Source organism: Magallana gigas, chromosome 1 (genome assembly GCF_963853765.1).
Source record: "Magallana gigas chromosome 1, xbMagGiga1.1, whole genome shotgun sequence".
Lineage (NCBI taxonomy): Eukaryota > Metazoa > Mollusca > Bivalvia > Ostreida > Ostreidae > Magallana > Magallana gigas.
The window spans coordinates 28,482,328-28,508,279 of NC_088853.1; the positions used below are offsets into that span (position 1 = coordinate 28,482,328).

At 32.0% G+C, this 25,952-nt stretch overlaps 3 protein-coding genes across 5 annotated transcripts; all 3 read right to left on the reverse strand.

Moving 5' to 3' along the window:
• Window positions 1-7,086: 7,086 nt before the first annotated feature.
• Window positions 7,087-13,343, reverse strand: LOC109619439 (scavenger receptor class F member 1-like). 2 transcript variants are annotated; one of them, XM_066065651.1, is made up of 10 exons: window positions 13,232-13,343; window positions 12,216-12,422; window positions 11,666-11,929; window positions 11,496-11,576; window positions 10,656-11,045; window positions 9,966-10,184; window positions 9,421-9,558; window positions 8,945-9,041; window positions 8,578-8,805; window positions 7,087-8,206 (listed from the first exon to the last, which is right to left on the reverse strand). In XM_066065651.1, exons 1-10 carry the CDS (start codon window positions 13,287-13,289, stop codon window positions 8,203-8,205), a joined length of 1,686 nt encoding a protein of 561 aa, XP_065921723.1. In that variant the 5' UTR covers window positions 13,290-13,343; the 3' UTR covers window positions 7,087-8,202. The 2 variants fall into 2 exon arrangements, with proteins under 2 accessions (XP_065921723.1, XP_065921724.1); XM_066065652.1 differs by lacking the exons at window positions 7,087-8,206; window positions 8,945-9,041 and having other exon boundaries at window positions 8,604-8,805.
• A 1,863-nt stretch (window positions 13,344-15,206) lies between these two features.
• Window positions 15,207-20,501, reverse strand: LOC117688665 (receptor-type tyrosine-protein phosphatase T). Its single transcript, XM_066065665.1, has 10 exons — window positions 20,357-20,501; window positions 19,255-19,387; window positions 18,782-18,928; window positions 18,427-18,514; window positions 17,520-17,593; window positions 17,289-17,423; window positions 17,036-17,158; window positions 16,765-16,910; window positions 15,704-15,839; window positions 15,207-15,416 (listed from the first exon to the last, which is right to left on the reverse strand). Exons 2-10 carry the CDS (start codon window positions 19,288-19,290, stop codon window positions 15,336-15,338), a joined length of 966 nt encoding a protein of 321 aa, XP_065921737.1. The 5' UTR covers window positions 19,291-19,387; window positions 20,357-20,501; the 3' UTR covers window positions 15,207-15,335.
• Window positions 20,367-25,784, reverse strand: LOC136269895 (receptor-type tyrosine-protein phosphatase kappa-like). Of its 2 annotated transcripts, XM_066065654.1 has the most exons (13): window positions 25,585-25,735; window positions 25,141-25,407; window positions 24,803-24,883; window positions 23,986-24,092; window positions 23,403-23,503; window positions 23,206-23,273; window positions 22,773-23,080; window positions 22,133-22,220; window positions 21,908-21,972; window positions 21,774-21,810; window positions 21,540-21,637; window positions 20,863-20,991; window positions 20,367-20,505 (listed from the first exon to the last, which is right to left on the reverse strand). In XM_066065654.1, the coding sequence occupies exons 1-12, from the start codon at window positions 25,601-25,603 to the stop codon at window positions 20,884-20,886; spliced, it is 1,347 nt and encodes a 448-aa protein (XP_065921726.1). In that variant the 5' UTR covers window positions 25,604-25,735; the 3' UTR covers window positions 20,367-20,505; window positions 20,863-20,883. The 2 variants fall into 2 exon arrangements, with proteins under 2 accessions (XP_065921726.1, XP_065921729.1); XM_066065657.1 differs by lacking the exon at window positions 20,367-20,505 and having other exon boundaries at window positions 20,862-20,991; window positions 25,585-25,784.
• Window positions 25,785-25,952: the final 168 nt, after the last annotated feature.

The window sequence follows — 25,952 nt, forward strand, 5'->3', positions numbered from 1 at the left end:
CTTTTAGGAGCAAACAAAACAGATATGCCGATCACATGTCTATTTCTAGATTCATGTCAAATTTATAAATGGTCCCAATAAATTGTTTATATACTTAGTTTGTTCCACAATACACGACCATTTCATCAAACATAATGTGTATTAAATGCATGAAAACCGACTTATACAAATTTACTCTGGTAATTTAACGAACACAGTTATTGAACGTTCCCTTTTTAGCAAAACAAAGTACGATTTACGATAATGATACAACTAATATCATTAAGATTATCTTAAAAAGTTAACATTTTTAAGGGTCCAAAATCGATGATTTTTAGTTAAATTGCAACAGTCATCATCAGCAATTTTCAAGTCACTACTTACATCTTTTTAAAAAGTAATTGGTGATTTAATTTATGAACTCACTGTCCTCGATGGAAGAAATATGCGTGTTAATTACATTGCTCTATGTTAACCAGTTACGCTGTTCAAAGTTTTATCGATCGAATGAAGCTGGCAAACTGATATAAATTGAAAAATTGATACACTTCCAGCTTTTTTTTTTAAATAAATGGCAATACAAAGAAACGCTTGAAGACACGCTTGTGTTCAGTTTTTGTGTATAAGTAGTTGTGCAGGATATATGGAGAGTGTGTGTTATTGGTTTTTCATGTTTCTGCGAGTGTCTCTGCAAAATGTTTTTGTTAACATTTTTTTGCATTGAAATTTCTTTGTAAAACATGCTGAAAAGAAACAGTATTTACGTACTTTGTTTTCTTAGAATCATTTGATTTACCTGAAATAGTATGTTTATTGCGTCTAAATATTGCCAAATTGAATATGGATTACTTGCCATTAACCATTTTGGAAGAAACCTTGGGACATTGGTTTCCATATTATGAAAGTCAACACACTAACAAAAACACAAAAAAATCTTCTATTGCGTCGCAGCTTTCGGCTTGTAATGAATTGTTTAACCATCTTCTATTTATAAAGTGTAAACAGTTCTAAAGCGAAGTTGATCCAAAAATATGTAAAGGAAATTACAAAGGAATCTAAATATAAGGTCATTTTGTATTAAAGAAACGGATATACTAGTAACAGAGAGCTACAGGTCGAACATTATCTCTTCCATAGGATTAACAAATTAACTTTTAGAATAAACTACTCTCAATTTATTAATGTAGACTTTCTGTGTAGATGATGTTGAACTAGATAAATATGTGCTTGAACAGACTTATCTATTTTGACAATTTTAGATTCAGTTCTTCTTAGTTTCTACGAAAAATACTTTTAATCAACATAACCTATATTCAAGCTTACGTCTCTCATAAGTAATATGTCCATTTATAAGTCCCCTACCAGTTTCACTGGAGGGGACTATACCTTTCCTATGCGTCCGTCATTTCGTCCGTCCGTCTCTCTGTTCCACTTCAGTTTTCCACATTTCTTTTTCTTTATGCGTTTGAGGAATAATATGACGTTTGCTGAACAGCTTCAAAATGTCAAACTACAGATCAAGTTAACACCTTTGTAGCGTCTGGTAACTATGGTTGACATATTTTCGAGAAAATCATTTTTTTTTCTATTCCAATTTTTTAATATCCGGGTTCGTTATCGGGTTCGGTGTGTATTGAATAAACGAGGAAAGTATGTAGTCAGAAATAATATCGTGCATTACTTGTACCATTCCTTTTATTGTTTGTAACAATGAAATAAATAGTATCAAGCAATGTGTTGTAAATTTATTTGACAGGATTTTTTGTATTATTACAATCGGGTTTGTTATCGGGTTGGTCTGTTGATTCGAAGTACAGAAGAGGGTAAGAAATGATATTCTGCATAACAGGGCATTGTTTACACAAATTTTTACCAGCAAATTCTAAAAGGACTTGGCGAAATTACAGGACGTAAAGTAAAGAGTATTATTTTATCCATTTCTTAAATTTAATTTCTATATCAACTTTGTAGTTTGAATTTCCTTTCTTCTCTTAGCTCTTGATAAAGCATAACATCTCGTTTATTTTAGTTTTGAAATAGATGTATGCTTCGAAGCTTTTATAGAATAATACAAACCGGTAGGGGACGTGTATTGCTTATGCAATACTCTCAGAATGATTGTTTTCAATGGTTTTTAGTTTTTGTTCATTAATGCATGTAACATTCTGCAAAGTTGATACGAAGTTATCAACGTAATTTTGATGACAATTAAAACTACGTACCATAACGCCAAGAACAACAACAAATGTGACGTACATCGTTGATTTTGAAACTTAGCAAACTAACAAAGTCCAAAGAATCTAATAAGAGTTAATAAAACTGGTTTACATGTAAAACATGTTGCATTTAAAAACATATTGTGATTTGAACGGAAGTGTAACTGAAGTACTGTGTTCCCCTTGACACAAAAATATTTGCAATTTTTCCAATATTGTTCTAACCTTTATGAATTAAGAATGAAATGTGGTATTGAAACAATATAAATTCATGATTTTAGCAGCACATTTCAAAATACAGCATCCTTTAACTTATCAGTATTTGGTCAATATAAACTGGCTTTAAAATATTGGTGACATAATGATATAACGACAATAAGTATTTTAACCAAGTTTTAAATTTAAGAAATGTAAGATATTTTGTTTTTGTAATAATGGAAGCGAACTGAACAAAACAACTTTATTTTGTATATTTGGCTAATCAGTTATTTGATTTATCTTAACAGAAGTACAATCAATTATTACTACCTCCGTGAACAGCCCTTTTTTCCTTGGATTAAGTTGTTTCCATTGTTTTGTGTATATGTTTATGTTTACGTTATCATTGCACATGCTAAATGTTGTTCGTCATATTCTGATAAAAAATATACCAATTTAGAGTTATCCAAAACTTGGATTGATCCAAAAACACTGAAAAATGTTGGCGATGCAGCACAAAAATAATCGAAAACAGTCATTTTTCAATCAAAAATATCTATAAAAAATTGCAAGACTTTTTTATTCTTTATTCCTTAAATAATATAAAAGAACGATAAAAAATGTTTCATTTAGGGCACTATTTAAAAGAACAGTATCATGGGTTGAGGAATAACCTTCATAACTAAAAATGTTTTAAAGGGTATCAAATAGATGCTTTATTACGGAAGCCTGTTGGTGCCACGTAGGAAAAATATTTTATCTGGCGGCCGCCAGATAATTATTTGGCGGCCGCCACTTATTATCTGGCGGCCGCCACATAATTTTCTGGCGGCCGCCATATAATTTTCTGGCGGCCGCCACATAATTATCTGGCGGCCGCCACATAATTATTTGGCGGCCGCCAGATAATTATTTGGCGGCCGCCAGATAATTATGTGGCGGCCGCCAGATAAAACCTGACTTCCTGATGCGCGCGCATGTTTTAATGGGAGCTTTTTAGGGAGTTGAGGAAACACTCTAATTTATTAGTTTTATTAATTATTTCTGAAACTTGACATTAAATATCAATGGTAGAGCTTAGGATTTTGAAAAACTGGTTGAATGGAATGTATAGAAGACTTTGTTGTTAGAATCTAGAATGAATTTTATATTACTTTGTGCCTTGTATTATACATGTATGTTGTAAAAAATGGTATTCTAGAGTTGATTCTGAACTTTTAAAACTGAACTTGACACCAGTTCAGGAAATCTTAACATTAAAAAACCTTAACTTGAGAGGAATTTTATGTAAACATGTATAAGTAAAGGAACGCACTGCCTTCTATGTGTTTTAATTTTGGTACAAGAATTTACCAACGCAGATTAAAGCCAGCTTTATTGACCACGACAGCTAGTACAGGCCATATTATCACGAGAGCAGATCCATCTATGACTTAATAAGGATAAACTAGGATAAGTGTGTACTAGCATTCGTGGCCATAAAAATGAAACTATTTAACTGACTGTGTTGTTAAACTCTTATTCCAAATCACATGAAAGGTAGTACAATAAAAAGACCGTGATCGGCCACGGTCTCTCTGGGTAAATCAAAGTACTGAGAGTACTGAAAGGCGGGGTCTTGGAAGTTTGAATTTGTGATTGTTCACGTTTTCCTCCATTATGTTCGAAAAATTATGAGTTTGAATTAGTTGTTTCAATCTACATGTAGTACTGGTATTGTACCAGTTATCGACTAAGACCACTTATCGGCTAAACTGAGAGTTCGGGATTATAGTGCGCGACTATCCGAGATTTTTTTAATTTGGTCGTCTGCTCCGAATAGAGAAACGTAAGTTTGCTTGAAAACTTTCTTGAATATCCTGTGAACATTAGCTTAAACGATCATTGTTTACCTGTTGATTTACATCTTTGCACTTTCAGCAGTGGGGGAAGTGACGTAATAAGTTAAAAATAGACTATGACTTCTGTAATACGTTGTTATATATCCCTTCTTTGATTTGACATGCAATATCGATGCATACAAACAAAAGGAAATCGCTGAATTATGAAAGATTCATATCGCAGTTAAACGCCTGATTCGACAACCATGTTTGAATATTCAGTACGATTTTGTGTATTACCGCATGATACCAAAGTATTAATTTTATTTAGAGTTTTGTTTATGTGTCATAACCCTTACGACCTTTAGTCTGACCCCACAAAGGGACATAATTCAAATAACAATTTGCAGAGAACATAAAATTAATTGCATCGATAAAATCAACAAACCAGTACATGCATGCCGCTCTATTTAATTAACTTGAACCTGCATAAAATGCACAGTTATCAAACTGTTTTAAAGGTAATGAAAGACAATAGATATTTTTTTTTAAATTGTAATTATATAAACAAAAATTAGAAAAATATATTAAGTCCCATATCCAATTCTCCGCCATCTGTATTGCCCCCGTAAAATAACGTTGCATTCATAAATTTTAATATTTATTTGTGTATAAAAAAAACAGAAACATGAACAAAAGAAAAAGACACCAGTACCAAGAGGAATGCTTCCATCAGGCTGTGAGTGATGTAAGAACAAAAAAGTTAAATACTTATCAGGCTGCTCGAAAATACCAAGTGCCTACGTCAACTGTGTTTGACCACATAAAAGAAGAAAACAAGATAGAGAGATAAACGCCAGGTCCACCACGTATGCTTACCGAGGACGAAGAAGTGTCTCTATTAAATTACATTAAACATATGGGAACAAGAGGTTTCCCCGTGTCGAGAAAACTATTGAAGGTCTCTCTTTTATTCATAAAATTATGTTGCTAAAACATAAGTACACGATTTCTTAAAATTATACATTATTTTATACACCAATTTCTACTTTTGAATATTTTGAAGGGATCAGTCCAGTAAATTTTCTTCAATGTTTTTTTTTTAATTCAATTTAGTCGTTCGTGGTTGCAATAGTTAAAGAAAGTGGACGAAAAACATTGTTCAACCTAGAAAATGGTCCTTCAAAATGGTTTTTCAAAAGACATCCCGACATTTCGGAAAGAGTTCCCGAGGTGCTAGATAATTCTAGAGCTAGAATGTCCAACTGGACTGTCACGAACCAGTACTTCAATATTTTGAATAAAACTGTTGAAGACTTGGGCCTTAAGGACAAACCTGCACATATATTCAACTGTGATGAAAGCGGATTCAGCGGTACTTTAAAAATGCTGACTCATATTGCATGAATTTTAAAATACAATTCCATGGACTAAAGAACTGAAGATAATTATACAATATATATTTAAAAGAAAAAGAAAAACTAGGGTCACACCAATTTAATTTCATATTTGTAGGATTTGTAGGACATCAGATGAAAACAAGTACTTAACATGGAAGGGGAAATTAAATAGAATTTTCAATTAATTAACGTGATTTTTTAAATATTATTTTTTTTTTCTTTAAATATGAGCGCGTGAGTCCGACGCATGAAATTAAATTGGTATTGCCGAGTGGATGAAATAGCGGTATTTACACATGTGATATTAAAAAATACAAAATTTCCCTCAATTACATTGCAAAATTTCCCTCAATTACAGACACTTCTTCGTCCTCGGTAAGCATACGTGGTGGACCTGGCGTTTATCTCTCTATCTTGTTTTCTTCTTTTATGTGGTCAAACACAGTTGACGTAGGCACTTGGTATTCTCGAGCAGCCTGATAAGTATTTAACTTTTTTGTTCTTACATCACTCACAGCCTGATGGAAGCATTCCTCTTGGTACTGGTGTCTTTTTCTTTTGTTCATGTTTCTCTTTTTTTATACACAAATAAATATTAAAATTTATGAATGCAACGTTATTTTACGGGGGCAATACAGATGGCGGAGAATTGGATATGGGACTTAATATATTTTTCTAATTTTTGTTTATATAATTACAATTTAAAAAAAAATATCTATTGTCTTTCATTACCTTTAAAACAGTTTGATAACTGTGCATTTTATGCAGGTTCAAGTTAATTAAATAGAGCAGCATGCATGTACTGGTTTGTTGATTTTATCGATGCAATTAATTTTATGTTCTCTGCAAATTGTTATTTGAATTATGTCCCTTTGTGGGGTCAGACTAAAGGTCGTAAGGGTTATGACACATAAACAAAACTCTAAATAAAATTAATACTTTGGTATCATGCGGTAATACACAAAATCGTACTGAATATTCAAACATGGTTGTCGAATCAGGCGTTTAACTGCGATATGAATCTTTCATAATTCAGCGATTTCCTTTTGTTTGTATGCATCGATATTGCATGTCAAATCAAAGAAGGGATATATAACAACGTATTACAGAAGTCATAGTCTATTTTTAACTTATTACGTCACTTCCCCCACTGCTGAAAGTGCAAAGATGTAAATCAACAGGTAAACAATGATCGTTTAAGCTAATGTTCACAGGATATTCAAGAAAGTTTTCAAGCAAACTTACGTTTCTTTATTCGGAGCAGACGACCAAATTAAAAAAATCTCGGATAGTCGCGCACTATAATCCCGAACTCTCAGTTTAGCCGATAAGTGGTCTTAGTCGATAACTGGTACAATACCAGTACTACATGTAGATTGAAACAACTAATTCAAACTCATAATTTTTCGAACATAATGGAGGAAAACGTGAACAATCACAAATTCAAACTTCCAAGACCCCGCCTTTCAGTACTCTCAGTACTTTGATTTACCCAGAGAGACCGTGGCCGATCACGGTCTTTTTATTGTACTACCTTTCATGTGATTTGGAATAAGAGTTTAACAACACAGTCAGTTAAATAGTTTCATTTTTATGGCCACGAATGCTAGTACACACTTATCCTAGTTTATCCTTATTAAGTCATAGATGGATCTGCTCTCGTGATAATATTGCCTGTACTAGCTGTCGTGGTCAATAAAGCTGGCTTTAATCTGCGTTGGTAAATTCTTGTACCAAAATTAAAACACATAGAAGGCAGTGCGTTCCTTTACTTATACATGTTTACATAAAATTCCTCTCAAGTTAAGGTTTTTTAATGTTAAGATTTCCTGAACTGGTGTCAAGTTCAGTTTTAAAAGTTCAGAATCAACTCTAGAATACCATTTTTTACAACATACATGTATAATACAAGGCACAAAGTAATATAAAATTCATTCTAGATTCTAACAACAAAGTCTTCTATACATTCCATTCAACCAGTTTTTCAAAATCCTAAGCTCTGCAATTGATATTTAATGTCAAGTTTCAGAAATAATTAATTAATAAAACTAATAAATTAGAGTGTTTCCTCAACTCCCTAAAAAGCTCCCATTAAAACATGCACGCGCATCAGGAAGTCAGGTTTTATCTGGCGGCCGCCACATAATTATCTGGCGGCCGCCAAATAATTATGTGGCGGCCGCCAGATAATTATGTGGCGGCCGCCAGAAAATTATATGGCGGCCGCCAGAAAATTATGTGGCGGCCGCCAGATAATAAGTGGCGGCCGCCAAATAATTATCTGGCGGCCGCCAGATAAAATATTTTTCCTACGTGGCACCAACGGGCTTCCGTACTTTATCATAAGAGATAAACAAAATTATTTTTAAAAAAAATGCATAACGATGTTTAAAATTTTTTTAGCGTTAAATAGAGACCAATCATTATTTCCAATAATCAAATCAATGTGCAGAGGGAGATAGGAGTTAAATATTATATTTCGTTAACTTGAGTAAGCCATATGTAGAATATTGCATTTATAACTTCAATGTAAGTTCCGGTTTAACATTCAATTGCAATTATCGTCTGAAATTTTCTCCGAAATGCTGTCTATCTAAAATGTAAAAAAAAAAGAGATTTCATTTCTTCATTGATATTAAAGATTATTATTGTAACTCTTCATGTAGTAAAAAATTATTAGGAAGAATGCAAACGAAAACAAACACCAAATACATATTAATGATTGAGTAGATACATGTAAATACATATATATATAAAATGAGGTAATCTAATTTAGCTAAAACGTATCATACTGTTTTGTCTACAAGAATCGATGCAGCGACGAGATTGCGAAAAAAATGGTATTTATCATAACATATACATGTATATATGTATATTAAACGAGTTGCTTAATACCTTAATTTGAATGTTTACAATTATGTATACAATTACGTTTTCATACAAATTTGTAACTTTTTCTCATACGTTTTCTCATCGTTTCTTATATCAGAGGTTTTCTGGATGTGTGCGTAATGTGGTTGAGGGCATCCTTCAACATCTTCCTCACAAATGCATGACTCTTCCTTTGGATCTCCGTTTAAAAGATCTATAGGGTTAAGATAATAAGTTTCATTGCATGATACTCTGCTTATCATCTGGAGACTTGTTGAATCTTCTTGTGCTGTATTCTCACAAACTTTACATCTGACTCTCCTACAATAACAAAATGTTTACATGGTGAATTATTTAAAAGAAATATATGCTTGTTTATACTTGGTGTGATATATAAAATATGAAAATATGATGGTAAAATAAGACATTCAATCATTACAGTACATTGAAAGCTTCTTACCGTAGGATGAAAAACAAATTCAAAACGAGGCTTAGACCTAAAAGCCCCGTTACCACGAAAAGAATGGTTTCTATGTTAGCTTTCTTTAAATGCTGAACTGTCAATGATACAACAAATTATTGGTTAACACTGTTTTTTTTTTAAATAGAAACACAGAAAGAAAAACACCATTTGAGCACATGAGATTGCATTGAGATATATTTTGAATTATGAAAATGTTCTTTAGATTATAGATAGAAACCACAGATAGATAGATAGATAGATCGATCGATCGATCGATAGATAGATAAATAGAGATAGATAGATAGATAGATAGATAGATAGATTGATTGATTGATAGATAGATAGATAGATAGATAGGATGATGGATTGATTGATTGATTGATTGATTGATTGATTGATTGATTGATTGATTGATCGATCGATCGATCTATAGATAGATAGATAGATAAATAGATAAATTAAATTCAATCTACCCTGCTGGCTTAATTCTTCTACAACGCTACATTTGCAACCACCCTTGCATGCTCCGTTTGTTGTATAGCATGTTCCATACAGACAACGCGAGCTGCATTTTCTGTTACAGTCCACACCATAATGAAAAGGACTGCAATCTTATGAAAAAGAGTAAAGAAAGATAAAAAAAAGAATTGAAGGATTTTCAGTTCAATAACACATAAAATATGTCATTATTTACACAATTATTCACAGTAAGCCATTGTTTTTTTAATAATCCGTAACGGACAATTTTAATCAAAATACGTTCATTTTGTAAAAAAAAAAATAATAAGATTTTCATCATCCCATTTATAACAATTTCATAGATGATTGAACTTTTGTTAATATTTTCTTAATAATAATAAAAAAAAATTAATAATTGAGGTTCATGTATAAACAGTGGTCAAAACATTTCACGATATCAATTTACTTCATCAATTAAAACAACTCATCCTTAAATTAAAAAGGTCGTGAAAACTGTACATTCACTGTACGTAAATGATGACAGACTTAAACAACTTACCTTCACATCTGTCACTCTGCCACCCAAGTTTACAAACGCACTGCCCGGTGTATTGGTCACAACCAGATACACATCCAATGCCACACGTTTTGTCACAATGCTCTCCAAACTTTCCTTCTACACAACTATAGCAGACTCCGGTATCTTTGGTACAACCAATGGTACAGTTTACGCTACATTTCTTGGTGCAGTTTAAACCATAATGTGTGGAATCACACCCTAGATATGAGGAAAACAAGATTTTAATTTGCAAAGCTTAGCATATTTTGTAACCGAAAATACCATAAGTCGATATACAATGTACATCAAACAAGAAGATTGGTCGAGAAAACTCATTTAAGTAATGAAAATGCCCTTCCCCGATTAATCATAAAATCTTTTCCATCTACGATATAGGATTTAGCCGAAAGTGAATGTGAAACAGAAAATTGTAGCCATGTTTTCAAACGTTAAATAAAGGACATTTATAAAACATCATGTACTCATATGATATTTGCAAAGTTTCAATGATCTTTTAGAAATTTATATCAGAACTAAAACTTTTACCAGTTATGCCAATCAGATATATGGAAAAATGATGTAACACGTTAATTGAATAAAACCAAACGGAGTACTTCTTTCCAAATGGTAATCATCTTTGTGTGTTGTATTATGGATAAGAAGTGCAAAATAAACAATACATGTACATACTATCACAACGTGTCCCCATCCAATGTTGGTAGCATCTGTTAGAACATGCTCCACTTTGTAAATCACACGATCCTTTTGCACAGCCCGGACTACATACTTTGTCGCAAAAGTCACCATACCTTCCCATGATACAGCCTTTATTACATCTACCATCAGATTTGCTGCATACATTTTCGTTACAAAAAGTTGAACATGTTTGGTTGCAGTAATTTCCCCAATAACCCTGCTTACAAGTTTCACACAATCCATTTTCTCGGAAACACTTCCGATCCTGGCAATTAGCTGGGCATGCTGATCCACATTTAGGATCCCAATTTCCAGTCGCACAACCAAACGTGCAATGTCCATTAGTGTCGTTACATGTTTGATTTATACACGTAGCTAAACAATCTGATAATATAAATAATAAAAAATACTCGTAAGCCAACTGTAATTTGTTAAAATCTCTTAAATTATTTGTATATTATTGTAACATAGAGAGTTTTCTTATCAAAAAATTGATTTGTTTACAGTATGTTATTTGTAAGGGAATGCATACCTTTTTCACAAAGCTCATTATATCTCACAGCAAATATGGGTCTAGCAAAACATTTTAAATATCTGAGATTTTTAACTATATTGTTCCGGAACTCTGACGGCAATGAACTATTTTAAAGGTGATTGGGCGGCATTTAAATTGTCAATAACTCATTTTTTTAAAATCTTCAAGTTACCGTTTTTTTAGTCCAGTACCACATTATATATATATTTATAAAAATTCAAAATTTCAAGGTTAAACAAAAGCAGCAATTCCATTCGAGTTAATTTTATTTGATTGTTCCTTTTCATTTTCGAGCTTACCACACATTCCACTGTTTATTTCACATGTTTCACATCTTTGACAAGGTAAACAATCATCACCATATTGTCCAGTCTCGCATCCTACAAGTATCAACTTTGGAATCCTATTTCACATATAAATACAAGGTTAAGTAATATTGGGAAAGGAGATCAACCCAAAAAATACATACCAGAAACTTCTATTTCACATATTTCTAACATGGCCCCCGCTACAGGATCATCTTCAGGAGCATCATACGTTGTCTCCACAATGACGTATCGAGCTGTGTGTTTACAGGGGATGTCTATTATATGTGGAAGTACGTCAGGGTGTGTTGTGTTGTCAGTGTAACAGCGGGTTCTATGTGCTGTTGTTTTCTGCGATGCTGGAAGGTCTGATACATCAAGATAAAATTGTCTGAATCTGTAAGGTTGCCAATCTTTATCTCCAAGTCCTGTAAGGATTAGATTTAAAATTCACGAATAAGCATTCAGAAACATCACTTTTGATTAAAATTAAAACAAGGATTACAATTGACATATTTGTGAACAAAGAGAGAGAGGAGAGAGAGAGAGAGAGAGAGAGAGAGAGAGAGAGAGAGAGAGAGAGAGAGAGAGAGAGAGAGAGAGAGAGAGAGAGAGAGCAATGCACATTTCATTTATTGAAGTAGTTTTGTCGTTGATATCATCTGTCAAAAAATAAATCACGTATATATTTAATCAAACTTTTATTCTCCTTACCGTCTTTTCTATAATACAGTGTCACGTTATTTATGCTGTAAGGTTTACCAAGATCCACCTGAAACCAAGCGACTGTTTGATTTACGTCAGTATGAGAACAATAACGATCAGTTGTACGTATATCACCGTCAACTGCCAACGCTGCTTTGTGATTTACGAACGTTGAACTCTGTAATACTGTCGTCGAATTTTTTCTACAGAGGTTTTCTGTAAGTAAACTAAATTGTATTATCTGGTTTTTTTAGCAAAATTTACCAAATAACGGTTACAAAACTAGATAAAAAATTAACACCATACTTATTTAGAGATATGCAATCTTTAATAATTAATCTTCTGAATAAATTTTAACGTTTAAGATGGCAAGTAAATATATATAAACGTGTGGAAGAGATAGCTGTTCAAAATTATTAATTAGCCCGTTAAACGCTAAAAATGGTATACTGTGGAATCATTAATTTTCGTGGGGGCCAATTTTCGTGGATTGCTTAAATTTTATAGGTTTGTGGGGACGTAATTTCGTGCATTTTCTTATACCTACAAAATGAAATATTAATTTATAACCCTAATATATTATTCGTGGAGGATGTTAATTTGTGAATGAGAGGTATCCACGAAATCCACGAAAATTGAGCCACCACGAAATCTAATGATTCCACAGTATAGAAAAATGTATATATATAAATGATCTATTTCGCCACTTTTATATTTTTACACAGTCACAGTCAAATAACAGCTTGTGATTCTTAATTGAAAGAAACACTTAATCGATAATTTAGCTTGGGCATTAAAATAACCAAGTGGAAACTGTTTAAACAAAATTCACATTCTTTGGTTCTTTAAAACTCTGGTTCTGTTTAGGATTTTATATATTATATGTATAAATACTGTGAGAGATCATTATCAGAAAAAACGCACTTTTGTCTTATATTATCTTTTTCAGAAAACTTAAGCATTGAAGTGTTCATGAAGTATTTTTTTTTTCAATTTTAGGTAATTGCATACTAATGTTTACATACCATAACAATGATAAAACTCCAAGAAAGACAATGCTAATATCACTACTGATGTCTTCATTTTGATTGATATTTTTCAGATATCTCGAGGTAAAAAGTGTACATTATATGTCACCTGTGCAGGAAATAAATAATATTGAAGCACAAAGCCTATTTGAGCATAGAGAAAGGAAAACAGGAACATATTAAAATAATCATTAATTTAAACGGATTTACACGGATATATTTCAAACCGGAAATGCTATCACTAAAAGCCTAACACAAAATAGGACAATTATTTTTTGTTCAGAATTGTTACATATGAAAGTATATATGAACTTGTTTTTAATGTTTTCAATTTTAAATTGCGCTTTACTTTAAATAAATCAACGCAACGCACTTTTCTGAAACCGAAACTTAAACTATTTTGTCGATAAAAACTGTCGACAATATATTTTTCTAACATAACTATTTTGCCGTATTTTTGAATCTGATATTGTAATGAGATATTTTTTTAAGCATAGATGTACATGTATACAAGGATAAATCAACCAAATAATAATCCTCATAATAAAAACTAAACCTGCAAAATGTTAAGCTTCTCCGTACGTTGTCGAAACGCATCAAGGTCTACAATATAAACATCAATTTGATGTATAGAAAGTTTTAGTTTCGTTTGGCTTTATTTATTAGAAATAGCTACCCTATTACGCTAATTGACGTGAAAGAGCATATTTGTTGGATGGGGTATATCGGAACAAAAAACATTTGAAGAACTAAAGCATCATATTGCTGACACCGAAAGGTCAGCATACTATGACGAATTTGTGCCAATGATATTCCCATTGCAATAGGGGCGGTTCTTGTGCAAGAGCAAAATGATTAAGTTCCTGTCAACTTCTATTGCTGTCGTTACTATCAGACAAAGAAAGAGTCATTGACCTGTGCATGAACATGTGACATATTTCATGTTTATCTTTATGGCATAGAATTTGATCATGCTGATCTAAAGCCGCCCGAGTGTTCTTATCCATCAAAGTCCCCACTGTTTATGTTGAATATCTCTACGATATAGAGGTTGAGCTCCTCATTATGTACAAGCCATTCGAATGTACTTATTGGTTCAACTAGAAAGCGCAGTTATAATGAAACTGTTTAAAGAATAAAAAAAAAACATATATAAGATGTATTTGTATACACATGTTTATTATATTTTACAGGATTAAGATGAATGTTGCATCGCTTAAACAAACGAAACTGCCCATTAATGATTGTAACAAATTGACATAAACAGTTTAACAATTTTAATGTTTAAAATATCTTATGTAATTGGGCCGAAGAACATGAAAGAAGAATCCTATAAAATTAAACAAGTTCCCGCTTTTCATTCTCCTAAAAGTTTCCAAAGTTCTTGAAATCTTACATTTTTTGACCATATTACTTAGAGACTTCGGGTCACTTTGGATGGAGCGTTCACTTTGGCAAATCAAAATAACATGAAGATCAAAGGTCATTTTCGTGTGTTGGTGGTTTAATATTTCTTCTGGTTACATGTAAGATGGTAAAGAAAAACCTTTTTACTGACTTCTAAGAGAATATTTAAATACATGTATAGCCCTTCAGTCCTAAGATGTTTCGAATTGTTAACGATCTGTTCGCCTTGTGCATTTGTTAACAATGCTTGTTATCGCTGCGTGCTAAATCACAAGATAAAGTGACCTAAAACTTTTACGAATGTAAAAATATAATTAAAGCATTCTTTAATTCAATTATACCAAAATGATCTGAGACACCTTCTTTCAATACTTGCTCCTAAAAGATTCTAAATTTCAATAAAAACACGTAACGTTTGAACCATACATCATAGATATCTCGGACTACTTTAGATGAAGCGTCCTTATTAGCAGATCGAAAAGACAACATAGTAAAAAGAAAATTAATTTTTATACATTTTATTTCTCTCAAAATACAAAGGGAAAGCATTATATTTATTACATTGAAACAAACATTGGTTAAAGCGTTTGCTTAGTGTTTGATAACAATAAGCGAACTAGTTTGTCCATGTTTTATACACCTATGTATATGATAAAACTCTGAATTCAGTAGACAAAAAGTTCATAATACAGATTCATTGGTTGTAGTAAACATGTCCCTCCGTTCGAGACCGCAAAAACTCCATCAAAACATCGTGGATTAATATGTACTCCTCCTGTATTAAATATATGAATGTTAAATTAATGTCAAATGTCAAAAGGAAAGGGTCAACGTGTATTTATCATAAGCATTCATCTATTTTATGTTACACTGTAGAATCAAGCAACAAAGGAAAATTGGTAAATCCCCATCTGTTAAAGTAAATTTTTTTCAGATTCATTTAATGCATCAAAGCAATCGATTTAGTTTTAGTTTTTTCTTTTCAATTTAAAAACATTAATACTAACTATGGTAGATTGATATTCAGATGATGAACGACGGTGGGTGCGCGTGTCTACTTACCATAGTTGAGCACAGTTCAGGACGTCGTGTTTGTAGGAGTCTGACCACAGAGAACACGTCTATCTTCTCGTCCATTGTCATTTGTTGTATCAGGTTGTATACAGCACAGAACACACCACACAGAGCGGCTCCATCCCTTACAGTAAGATTAAGCACAATGTTTCAATGATACTAGAATTGCAACATAGCAATATACATTTAATATTTTTAAGGTGATATAAAAATTATATATGATTTGTATAATGTTCCACAAAATTTATTATTATACTTCTATTGACTAAATAGAAAATGCATACAATACATTTTTGAATAAAGTTGCTTGACACACTCATAAAATAATTGATGGATACATAATGTATATGTTTTTAATAGTATTTCTAGCGTAAAAATCATGCCTACTATCCTATTAATTGTACATGATTTGATTTTCATCTTTTTTTCTTTAGAAAAACTGAATTAGTATTATCTTGGCTGCAAATAATTGTAATGAGCTTTATAACTATACAATAATAAAAATAACGAAAAAGTCAAGGGAGTTTGGAAAAAGCTTTTATTTTTTTTTTTTAATGAAGGAATTAAGAGGATGAAATTATTTAGAATGACATATATCGAAATAAAAACATAAAGTTTACAAAATGTCTTCAATCATACAGAAGGATTATCATACAATTTTATCTAAAGAGCTTTAAGGTTAGTGTTCGGAAAATAACGCAGACCTTTTTTTTCTTTTGATTTCTTTTGTAACTGTAATTTTTTTTAACATTTATGAAAAAAAAAATTGTAGCACAGTTTAACTTATTAAACGAACCATTCCTATATTTTTTTTATTAATATAAGCATACAACTGAGAACCGTCAGTGTCATAACTAAGTCCCAGTCAAGCGGTACATGTGCATATAATATTCCACTTCAAGAAATACAAACGTTAATTACATTCCGTTTGTAGTTTTTTTCTTAATTTTGCATGCATATCTTTATTCCAGAAACAAATACCCTCTTAAATTGATATTTATCCTTGTTATCAAATCATAAGATAAAAAAGATGCAAGCAGTAGTAATACCTGCTGATTACAATAATCGGACCCTCTGTCTCTGTGTTCTGTACAAACGACACCAATCCCACGATTTGAGAAATTGCCCGAGGGTCACCAGGGTCGAGACTAAATATTGGCTCAACCAGGTCAGCCGACCAGGTTTGATCCCCATTCTGGTTCAAAACAATAATTGAAAACAGTATCTTAAAAGAACACATTGTGTTTTCATAACTATCATTCTTGTTTAGATTTTAAGTGTAATTGCTAAAAAAAAAAAAGGACCAAAATATGTACTCACAGCTTTTTTCGTTATTATAACCTGGCAACATTTAATTTCTGTTATACCTTCTTGCTGTAGTTGAATTGTAAACGGATATATAGTTTCAAATCTAGATGTTATACCAGGCATCCATTTGTTTTCCTGTAACATATGTGCATACTTATAATATTTAGATTTAGGTGTTAATCAGATAATATGAATGCACCTATATTCATATTTCAATTATGCAGATACAACGATAATAGTTGTATTGGGAATGTAAGAATCGTACAGATTCAGCACTGGAGAGCGGTTCCATGGATACGACTACTTTTGAGTCATGATCAGTGATCAGTCGCAGGAAATCTACGGCGTTATCTGTTGTCTGGTAATGGGTGACTATAAACGCATTTGGATTGGTGAAAGACTAAAGATAAAACAAAATAATTGATAGAACAGTTCGTGTTTGGATGTGATGAATTGTAGAAAGTCTTCAACTTCATTTTGGAATTTACATACTTACGGACAGAGATATTGCGTTGATGTAAGTCCCGCGCTTTGGAACATACGACGTCAGGAATAACACATATTTGTCAACTAAAATTTGATCACAGTGAATTAGGAGAAATTGATAGATATAAAATAGAAAAAAAAGCATGCACATTTTCGATTGATTTTTAAATAAACAAAAATAAACAATAAAAGAAAAATTGCATGATCAAATTCACATGCCATGTGGACACATTTCTATTATTTTTAATTGAAATTGACGAGAAAGTTTAGATAATTTGACCTAAACGCTTTTTTTTACAAGTGTTCAATTATTTCTCATTTCAGCATTAGGTGAAAGTATAAATAAACTAAACAGCCATATAAAACACCTCTTTATCTAGGGTTTCTTAAAATATGACTGAATGTGAACTATTTCCGAACGATGTTATTCTATTATTTTATCATATCTTATGTTATTACTTCGTCATTATTTGAACATACTAAAATCTAGCATGGATGATGATGTTTAAATATAAAAAAAGATAGTGTTGATGAAATTTTGACATTAACTCCGTCCATTTTTATTCTTTATCAATCACTTTCCATTATCTAAGGAGGGGGATTTCGACTTTTATTTTTGGTTTGTATTGAGTTGAACTTGAAGAAATTTCCTTATAAAATTAAATCTTGGTCAAAGTATGTTTAACTAGGATCAGTGGCTCTGGAATTAAAAAAAAAACATACTATTTTTTTTAAATGTTTTACCTAGGATGCAGCCGCTGACAACAACAGAAACATTTTATCAGAAAAGGCTAACTTGAGTTTTTGGCTCTGATGAGCTTCAAGAAGCTTTCAAAAATTATGTATTGTTTGAAAATGCAATCAACATGAAACGAATTGTACAGACCAACAAGAAATACAAAGTTGAGTTTACATACGAGGTTTGATGGTGGACGATATATCTTTGTGTTGTGCGGCCATTTTGTAATCTTTCTCCGTGTATTTTGGGCAAATTGACACAAGTCTCTATTTATGAAGAACTCAGAATTATATGCATTTACATGTTGACACATATTTAATGAATGTTTTCTGCATTCAGTTTTTAGATATATTTAATGTGCAGGATGTGCTTAAAACAAACATTGTAAAATGTTTCTTCATTTGAAGCTTGGTTAAAATGTCAATAGTTTAAAAAATTAAATATCATATTTTATTATTCTGTACAGGAATTTGACTGCTCATTCCTGAGAACTTATTCAATTAAGATATTTTGACACCAAAAATACCATTAACCTTGAAATCTTTCCTAAGTAATGAAACATTAGTTTGTTTGTCTTTGTGCATAGTCTTTAGTTTTGAAAGGAACTCTGTTGTATCATAAACGGCAACTGGCGCCTTAATCGCTTCATGAAGAGTCAAGAAGATTGCCTTGTATTGTTCCTAAAACAAAGTTTATATATTTGTGATTCATATAACTCAATGGTTTTGTTTTCGTACATGTAGGTGCTTAAAGTACATTTGAATTATTATATTGGTGTCATGGAGAAAGCTATACATGTAGGTGCTTAAACTACACTTGAATTATTATATTGGTACCATTGTATTGTCTATTGAGAAAGCTATACACGTTAGTTAACCGATCTAATGTTAACCAGAATTACATGTAATTATTTTGTTTATGTACAGGCACACAATGTTTATTTTCAACATAAATAAATTGATACGCTTTACAAACGGATTACTAAGGTATTGTAAATTATATTTACGTATGTCTGGACCATATTCATTCTTTTTTCTCGCATTTTTTCTACATATTCGGCAATGTTTATCTTCTTCTGTTTACATTCTTCGTACAGGGCGTCTATAGCTATATAGGTTCCTGTCCTTCCGATCCCGGCACTTTTAGGTCCACATAAAATAATGAGATTTCTTCTTAGAAATAATAATTCTGGAATCATTGGTTTCAAAATATTCTAATACTAAAAGCTACTCCTATTAATTGCCCATTTAGTCAACAATTTTGAATTATATCATTTCCCCCCTCAGACATTGAATAAAGAATTACCGATACTATTACTTTTTATAATATTTATAAGATGGTTTTCTTATCTATTAATAACAAACTTGCTGCTGCATTTGACTGATAAAAAAAACCCACATGTTATCCAAATTTTGATTTTTAAATCACATAAAGTACATGTTATTTCAATAGATAAATTAGAACAGGCATAACCATATAAAATAATTTTATCAAATTTTAAAAGATTTTCAACTCAAGTTAACCCTACTACTTTATTTTTACCAATGGCCGATTTTAGGGAATACTCACGCAACGAAAATAGACTATCAGGAACAAATGACTCCCAAACATATGACAACACGACATTTTTGTTCTTAGAAACATGCTTCTTCTTGGACATTGTAAACGGATATGTTTGGTTTAGATTGCAAATTAATTCGTTATCCATGTCCATTAAAGGGTGTACAGACATTTACATCGGTTTGTTTTCCATACACCCTGAGGCCGTACCCGGGGTATATTCCCGTACACCCTTGATTAGACATGGATACCGAATATTTTGGCTATGTTAACCAAAATTACCGATTATCATGTCCAATCAAGGGCATATAACACTAAAATAGAATGAAAGAAGTCAAAAAGACAAAGCATTGTTTTTTTTACCTCTGCCTCCGGTCGGGTGTACGAGAATTTACACTCGGCATGTTCGCCAGTTAAATCTCGTGTTACAAGGCTCTACAGGAATAATAGTTTTGGTATATTATTGTGGATCATAAAACTACGAAGCCAGTATCTTCTCAACATTGCTATTGGGCTTTTACCTGTATTTATCATTAATTGAAACATACCTGCAGTGAACTAATACAGGAATTTTCTGAGTTGCATTTTTGGTTCTTGTAACGTGGTTTTTAAATAATAAAAGACAAAGCGGTTCAGGTATGCCGTGATCCGGCCAGGCAGTGTAATGATACTGGGTGACCGTTCTACATTTGTTGTCCTAAAATTAACAAAACATGCTATTGTATGTTCGACTTGAAACTCACATGTATATTTAAAAAAATGCATTAGCTTACAGGAACTCTTCGGTATCGTTGCAAGTACAAATTCAAATTCAGATGCCAACGTTTATGTTATTCTGAAGTGGGCTGAATGAGTATTTAAAAGCAACAATTAACGCCTTCGCACATGGTTTTATTGAATTTCATAAAAACCATGTCACTAAGTTTAACTTTTTTTTCCAAACAAAATTATCCTTTTACCGTAGCCTTATTTGACAATTCAAGAAACTTAAACATTGCGAAAGATAACCATTTTAAATCTATTTCGTAGTCTTAGAACATTTTTAAGACATTACCTTTTTGTGTATTATTTTCAGCTAACGGATAACATAGTAGGCGTAGTGTCTTTCATCAGTTGTATTTAATGTAAAACTGTCACAATCCATAGAAGTCTCTAGGGCTGGCCAATAATGGAAACATTTTGCCTGAAGACAAGTAGGACAAAAAGTAGTAATTACACAAAGGTTCTCACGCGAATTCGTAAACACGTATTCCTTTAAAAGGAATGACCGGCATGTAATATCAATGGTCAGCTCTGTTTTTGTAATGCAAATGTAGTAAGGTACATGCAATAATTATGATCAAAAAGAGAAAATGCACCGTTTTGTTATTTCCAAAATATCAGTGCGTGGATAAGCTTTACTTTTAGTAAGCGAGTTATATTCCCGATTAATATACTTACGCATATGTGAAGAAAAACGTGATTTTAATCATTATGCATGTAATAGTATAATGATCTACGTTCAAGGCAAACGCATAAGAGTAAATGGTATTTAGTAATCTTCGTGCAATTAAAGTTCTAAATGATGTTTAATTGCATAGCAAATACAATAATGTGAGACACAACGCGTGCACAAATGGTATATTCGCCGGATGTCTCATATGGACTTAACTGTGACCGGTTGGAGGCGATCACATTAAAAAAACAATAGACAAACGAGAACAAAACAAAGATATAGCTATCATTATTCACCGTGTTTCCTTCCATGAGATTTGTTAACATTATGATTTGTTCTATGTGCTTCTGCCAAACCATGCACCAAAAATCTGCCACCGTGTTTTGTTTAGGTCCTGGAAGAAGAGTTGGAAAACAATGAAATACTACGTTTACAGTTCCGAATATTTTTATTTGGTGGGGGGGGGGGTGGGGTGGGGATGGGGGGGTTAATCATATAATACACACACATACAATGTATGATCATATTACCTTGTGTCGCGATGTAGACATTGTCTTCTTTAAGACCCTTTGAAAACAATAAAACTATTTGTTATCAATCCAATTGTGCTTTTGATTGTTGTATTTATTTTAGTTAAATTTATAATTACGGTAAAAATACTTACGTCAATATAATTTGCGTTGACATAATCTGATTGCTTATTCTTTAGTTTAACTCTCGAATGGTCATCTGCAAGAATAATTTTTTATTACATTATGAATGGTATGGAAAAGGCAACCATAAAACATTGTTGTTAACATATAAAAAGTACGATTGATCCTGTTTTCGATTCACAAATAGAAAAAAATTCATAAAACGGGCTATTCAATTAATACATGAAAGGACTTACAAGGAAAAGTCGTTTTAAATCTGTTCTTCTGGATATTTTCAGGTAGTTTTCCTATTATACAAGGATGTCGTTCTCCATAGGGCAATGTCTAGAAACAATTATACTGTATCGGTATCGTATTCTATCATAAATACAAAAAGTGACGGGATGTTGACTGTTACTAAGATGCTTAACAAAAAAATTCTTTAAAATAGTTCTTTCAATGGACAATAAATTTTGTTACATTAAATAAAAAATCTCAATATTAAAATTTATATACATTTAGACAGTAAATAGTAAACAATATATATTTATAATGAAAACTAGAATAAATAAGACTGACCTATTACCATTTTGTTTTTTTTTTTAACATTGATAGGCGTGGGATAACAAGATGCAAACATTTCAACAATTGTTTTTTCAATGCGTTCAATTTGTTGGATATGTGCAAAAACGATATGTGCAATAGGTTTTCCGCAAAACATAAATACCCAAGCCACTTTAAGAATAAAAAATAAATGCTGCCCAAACAAAATCGATGTTACCCTAACATGATATGTGTAATTACTAATTAGAATCTAATTATGAAAGGAGAATCAATGACTGATTTTTAAAAAAAAATTCATCAAACAATTTTTATCGATACTCTTCTTATCCTTACCGCATACTCTTTCTTAAATCCATCGTCTTCATTTTTCAGTTTTTCTTCTATAACTTTTTTAAAGCTAGTTATATCAAATTTAGAAATAGTTTTATCGTTTACACATAGATTTCCATAAGGGTTGTCCTCGTGTATTTTTTCATCGATGTCCATATCATCGTCTTTTAATTCAATACTCTGGACCGGTGTCTTTTCTGATTTCCTTTTAAGTTTTGTTGATGCTTTCCTTGATTTTGTGAAACCTCCTTGATCTTCTTTTCTGATATTCTGATACATGTTTGTAAGATCTGACATCGTGTTTTCATGAGCTACAATGTTGTTTTGAAGTAAGATAAAACTAGAAAGTATTCTTATACCATTGCCCACATAGTATTTACTGAATACTGAAATTATTAACAATAATGAAGTCAAAAACAAGGTAATCTTAACTTACACTCGGGATGTGGGCTGGCTCTTAAGCTTTCCTCGATATGTCCTGTATCATGTTCACTTACCAATGATCTACGATTCATATTTTCATAATCAAACTTAAAAACGTGCTGTAAAATTAACAAAACTAGGCAGCAGCTGTCTAAACCTTTCCTTTTCAAACGTAATGTTGGTAAATTCGAATATGAAATTTTAACTTACTCTATGTTCATGCATCTGATAAGGGCAACAATAATGAAAATTAAGGCGATTGTAACTGCTATACTTCCGCCAATAAGGAAAATGTTTAAACGTTCTTCCACCTACAAAAAAACAAGACACTAGTACAGACACTAGTAGATTATCATGACATCATATTATCATAAAAAAACTTTTAAAATCAATAAGTACATGTATGAGAAGTGGTCATGATATAGTATAACCAGTTTATCTTTGAATTTGTTTACTAATTCATGTATTACTGACGACTCAAAATAAGAAATAACACAATGTACCATTCATGAATAAGTAAAACTGATATATTGTCATGAATCTACATATCATGAATCAGATTGTTTTGGTGGATCATGGTAAAAATCGATGAAAGGACACCAAATTAAAACACACTGGATGAGGCTTTGCCAAGCAGTCAAAATGTGACTGACGATAAACAAACGATCACTAAAGCATGACTCTACCATTTATTATATTTCCAGACCATTTGGTTTTCATTCATCCGACTCATTGCGACAACTGTACTCAGTGAAGTGCTATTTTCAATATGGTACAATGTACATGTAGGTACCTGTTTGATGACAATACATTCCCCAGTTGTATGGTTACAATTCTGTTTGTCACAGTTGGTGCCACATTTTTTTCCGCAGTCAATTCCATAAAAAGTATCATTACATGCTGGAAATAATATATAGTAGTCAATCATAATGTTGCCTGTAGATCTTTTTTTTTATTCTGTGTGTCAATATATGGAATGCAGTGATTAGCAGATACAATGTGCAATTCACTTTGATCGCTGGGGTTGAAGAATACTTTTTGGAATATATACATCTGTTTCAACTTTTTTATTTACGTTACAAAGACTTGCTTCAAAATTAATCATCTGTATGCAGTTACTTTAAGAAAACTTTCATGGGATGTGTTTCCATGGTTTTAAAACTAAAATTATAAATATGTAAGATTTTTTCACATTAAGAGATATTTTTTTTCGATGTATCGCTTAACAGAAAGAAAACTATTACATATGAGTTGTATAATTTTTTCAAAGCAGTGGATTAACGTCAAAAATGAAATTTAATATGAAATAAGCCGTTATTAGCATTAGATAAAACAAAATCGATACATAAATGCAAAATTTTGTTCTCTTAAAACAAAATCATCTGTTAGTGTTTCAGTAAGTGCTAGATAGAGTTACATGTAGCTGCATATAATATTACATATTGCCTCTAATTTGCAACTAACACCAAATTACATAAATACGAAGCCAGAAATATTCTTAAAAATGAATACATTACTCTAAAGGGGGGGGGGGTTGCCGGGCCTCAATTGAAGTTACATACGACTTGATATTCATTTTTATATAATTTTTACACCAGATTTGAACTTACCACAGTAGCCATTGTTTATGTCACACGTTTTGCACCCTAGACATGACGTGCAATTATCGCCATATTTGCCAACTTCACATCCTAAAATTAATATATTAAATGATAAAGCTTACTTAAACTTACTAGCACATATATATATTGTGACTAGTTTCATATTTTGACGGTTGTGTTTTGGTAGAGCCGTTTTAGCAAGAGCTCGGTCATTTGATGGAATGTTTCTTGCTATATCGATAGGCCAGCATCGACAAGGAGACATTGTTGACATTTCTTCGGCTGATAGTCAGACTGTTGATTCAAAAAAGTTATATAAACAATTTAATTATACAAAGAATACATACCATAGACTTCAATTTCACAGATTTCTAACATTGGTCCTGTTTCCTGACCATCATCAGGGGCGTCATACGTGGTCTCCACAATAACGTATCTTGCAGTGTGTTTACAGGTCATGTCTATTGTGATTGGAGGTAAGTCTGGGAATGTTGTATTGTCAGTGTAACACCGTGTCCTTTCTGTCGTTGCTGACATATTTGCTGAAGAGTTTAGAGACACATCCAAATAAAACTTCCTCAGCCTTTTTGATTCCCATGTGCTTCCTTTATCATCTGACAAACAAAATCACAATATCTCTAAGTTTAGATTGCAAATGGCTAAACGTTATCACTAGATAAGAAATTAATTAATTTGCGATTAGCTATTTCTCAACATAATTTTGACAAGATTGATATTGTGATTGTTTTGGCTATGTATCTCTAATTGACGTTCAATGTGAAAAAACTCACCAAATTCTCTGTAAAACATCTTAACGTTACTTATGCTGCAAGGTACTCCGAGATCTACCTGAAGCCATGCGATGTTTTGGTTCACATTAGTGTGGGAACATAAACTACCATTTGTGCTCGTATTCCCATCATTGGCTAAGGATGCATTGTGAGTTTTGAAGATTGAACTAAGTAACACTACTGTTGTATTTCTTCTAGAGAGGTTTTCTGAAATAATAAATCACACATAATTGAATTGCATATGTGTAAAAGACCGATAATTTGCTTCTTGAACATGTGTCTAAATATACGATTGGAATAAAGACATAACCATTTAAAAGAGCAAAACCTTATGTGTATAAAAACATGTTTATCTTATCGTGAAGATT

Coding starts and splice junctions, on each gene's coding strand:
- LOC109619439 (XM_066065651.1), bottom strand. CDS start 13,289: ATGAAGACATCAGTAGTGATATTAGCATTGTCTTTCTTGGAGTTTTAT. Junction 9,042..9,420: donor AGAAGAATTAAGCCAGCAGG/GTAGATTGAATT, acceptor TATCATTGACAG/TTCAGCATTTAAAGAAAGCT. Junction 8,806..8,944: donor AATTTGTTTTTCATCCTACG/GTAAGAAGCTTT, acceptor TTGTTATTGTAG/GAGAGTCAGATGTAAAGTTT.
- LOC117688665 (XM_066065665.1), bottom strand. CDS start 19,290: ATGCGAGAAAAAAGAATGAATATGGTCCAGACATAC. Junction 16,911..17,035: donor TTATAATAACGAAAAAAGCT/GTGAGTACATAT, acceptor GTTTTGAACCAG/AATGGGGATCAAACCTGGTC. Junction 15,840..16,764: donor CCGATTATTGTAATCAGCAG/GTATTACTACTG, acceptor TCTTACTGTAAG/GGATGGAGCCGCTCTGTGTG.
- LOC136269895 (XM_066065654.1), bottom strand. Junction 24,093..24,802: donor CATAAACAATGGCTACTGTG/GTAAGTTCAAAT, acceptor TATTATTTCCAG/CATGTAATGATACTTTTTAT. Junction 22,221..22,772: donor GATTTAAGAAAGAGTATGCG/GTAAGGATAAGA, acceptor AATTGTTTCTAG/ACATTGCCCTATGGAGAACG.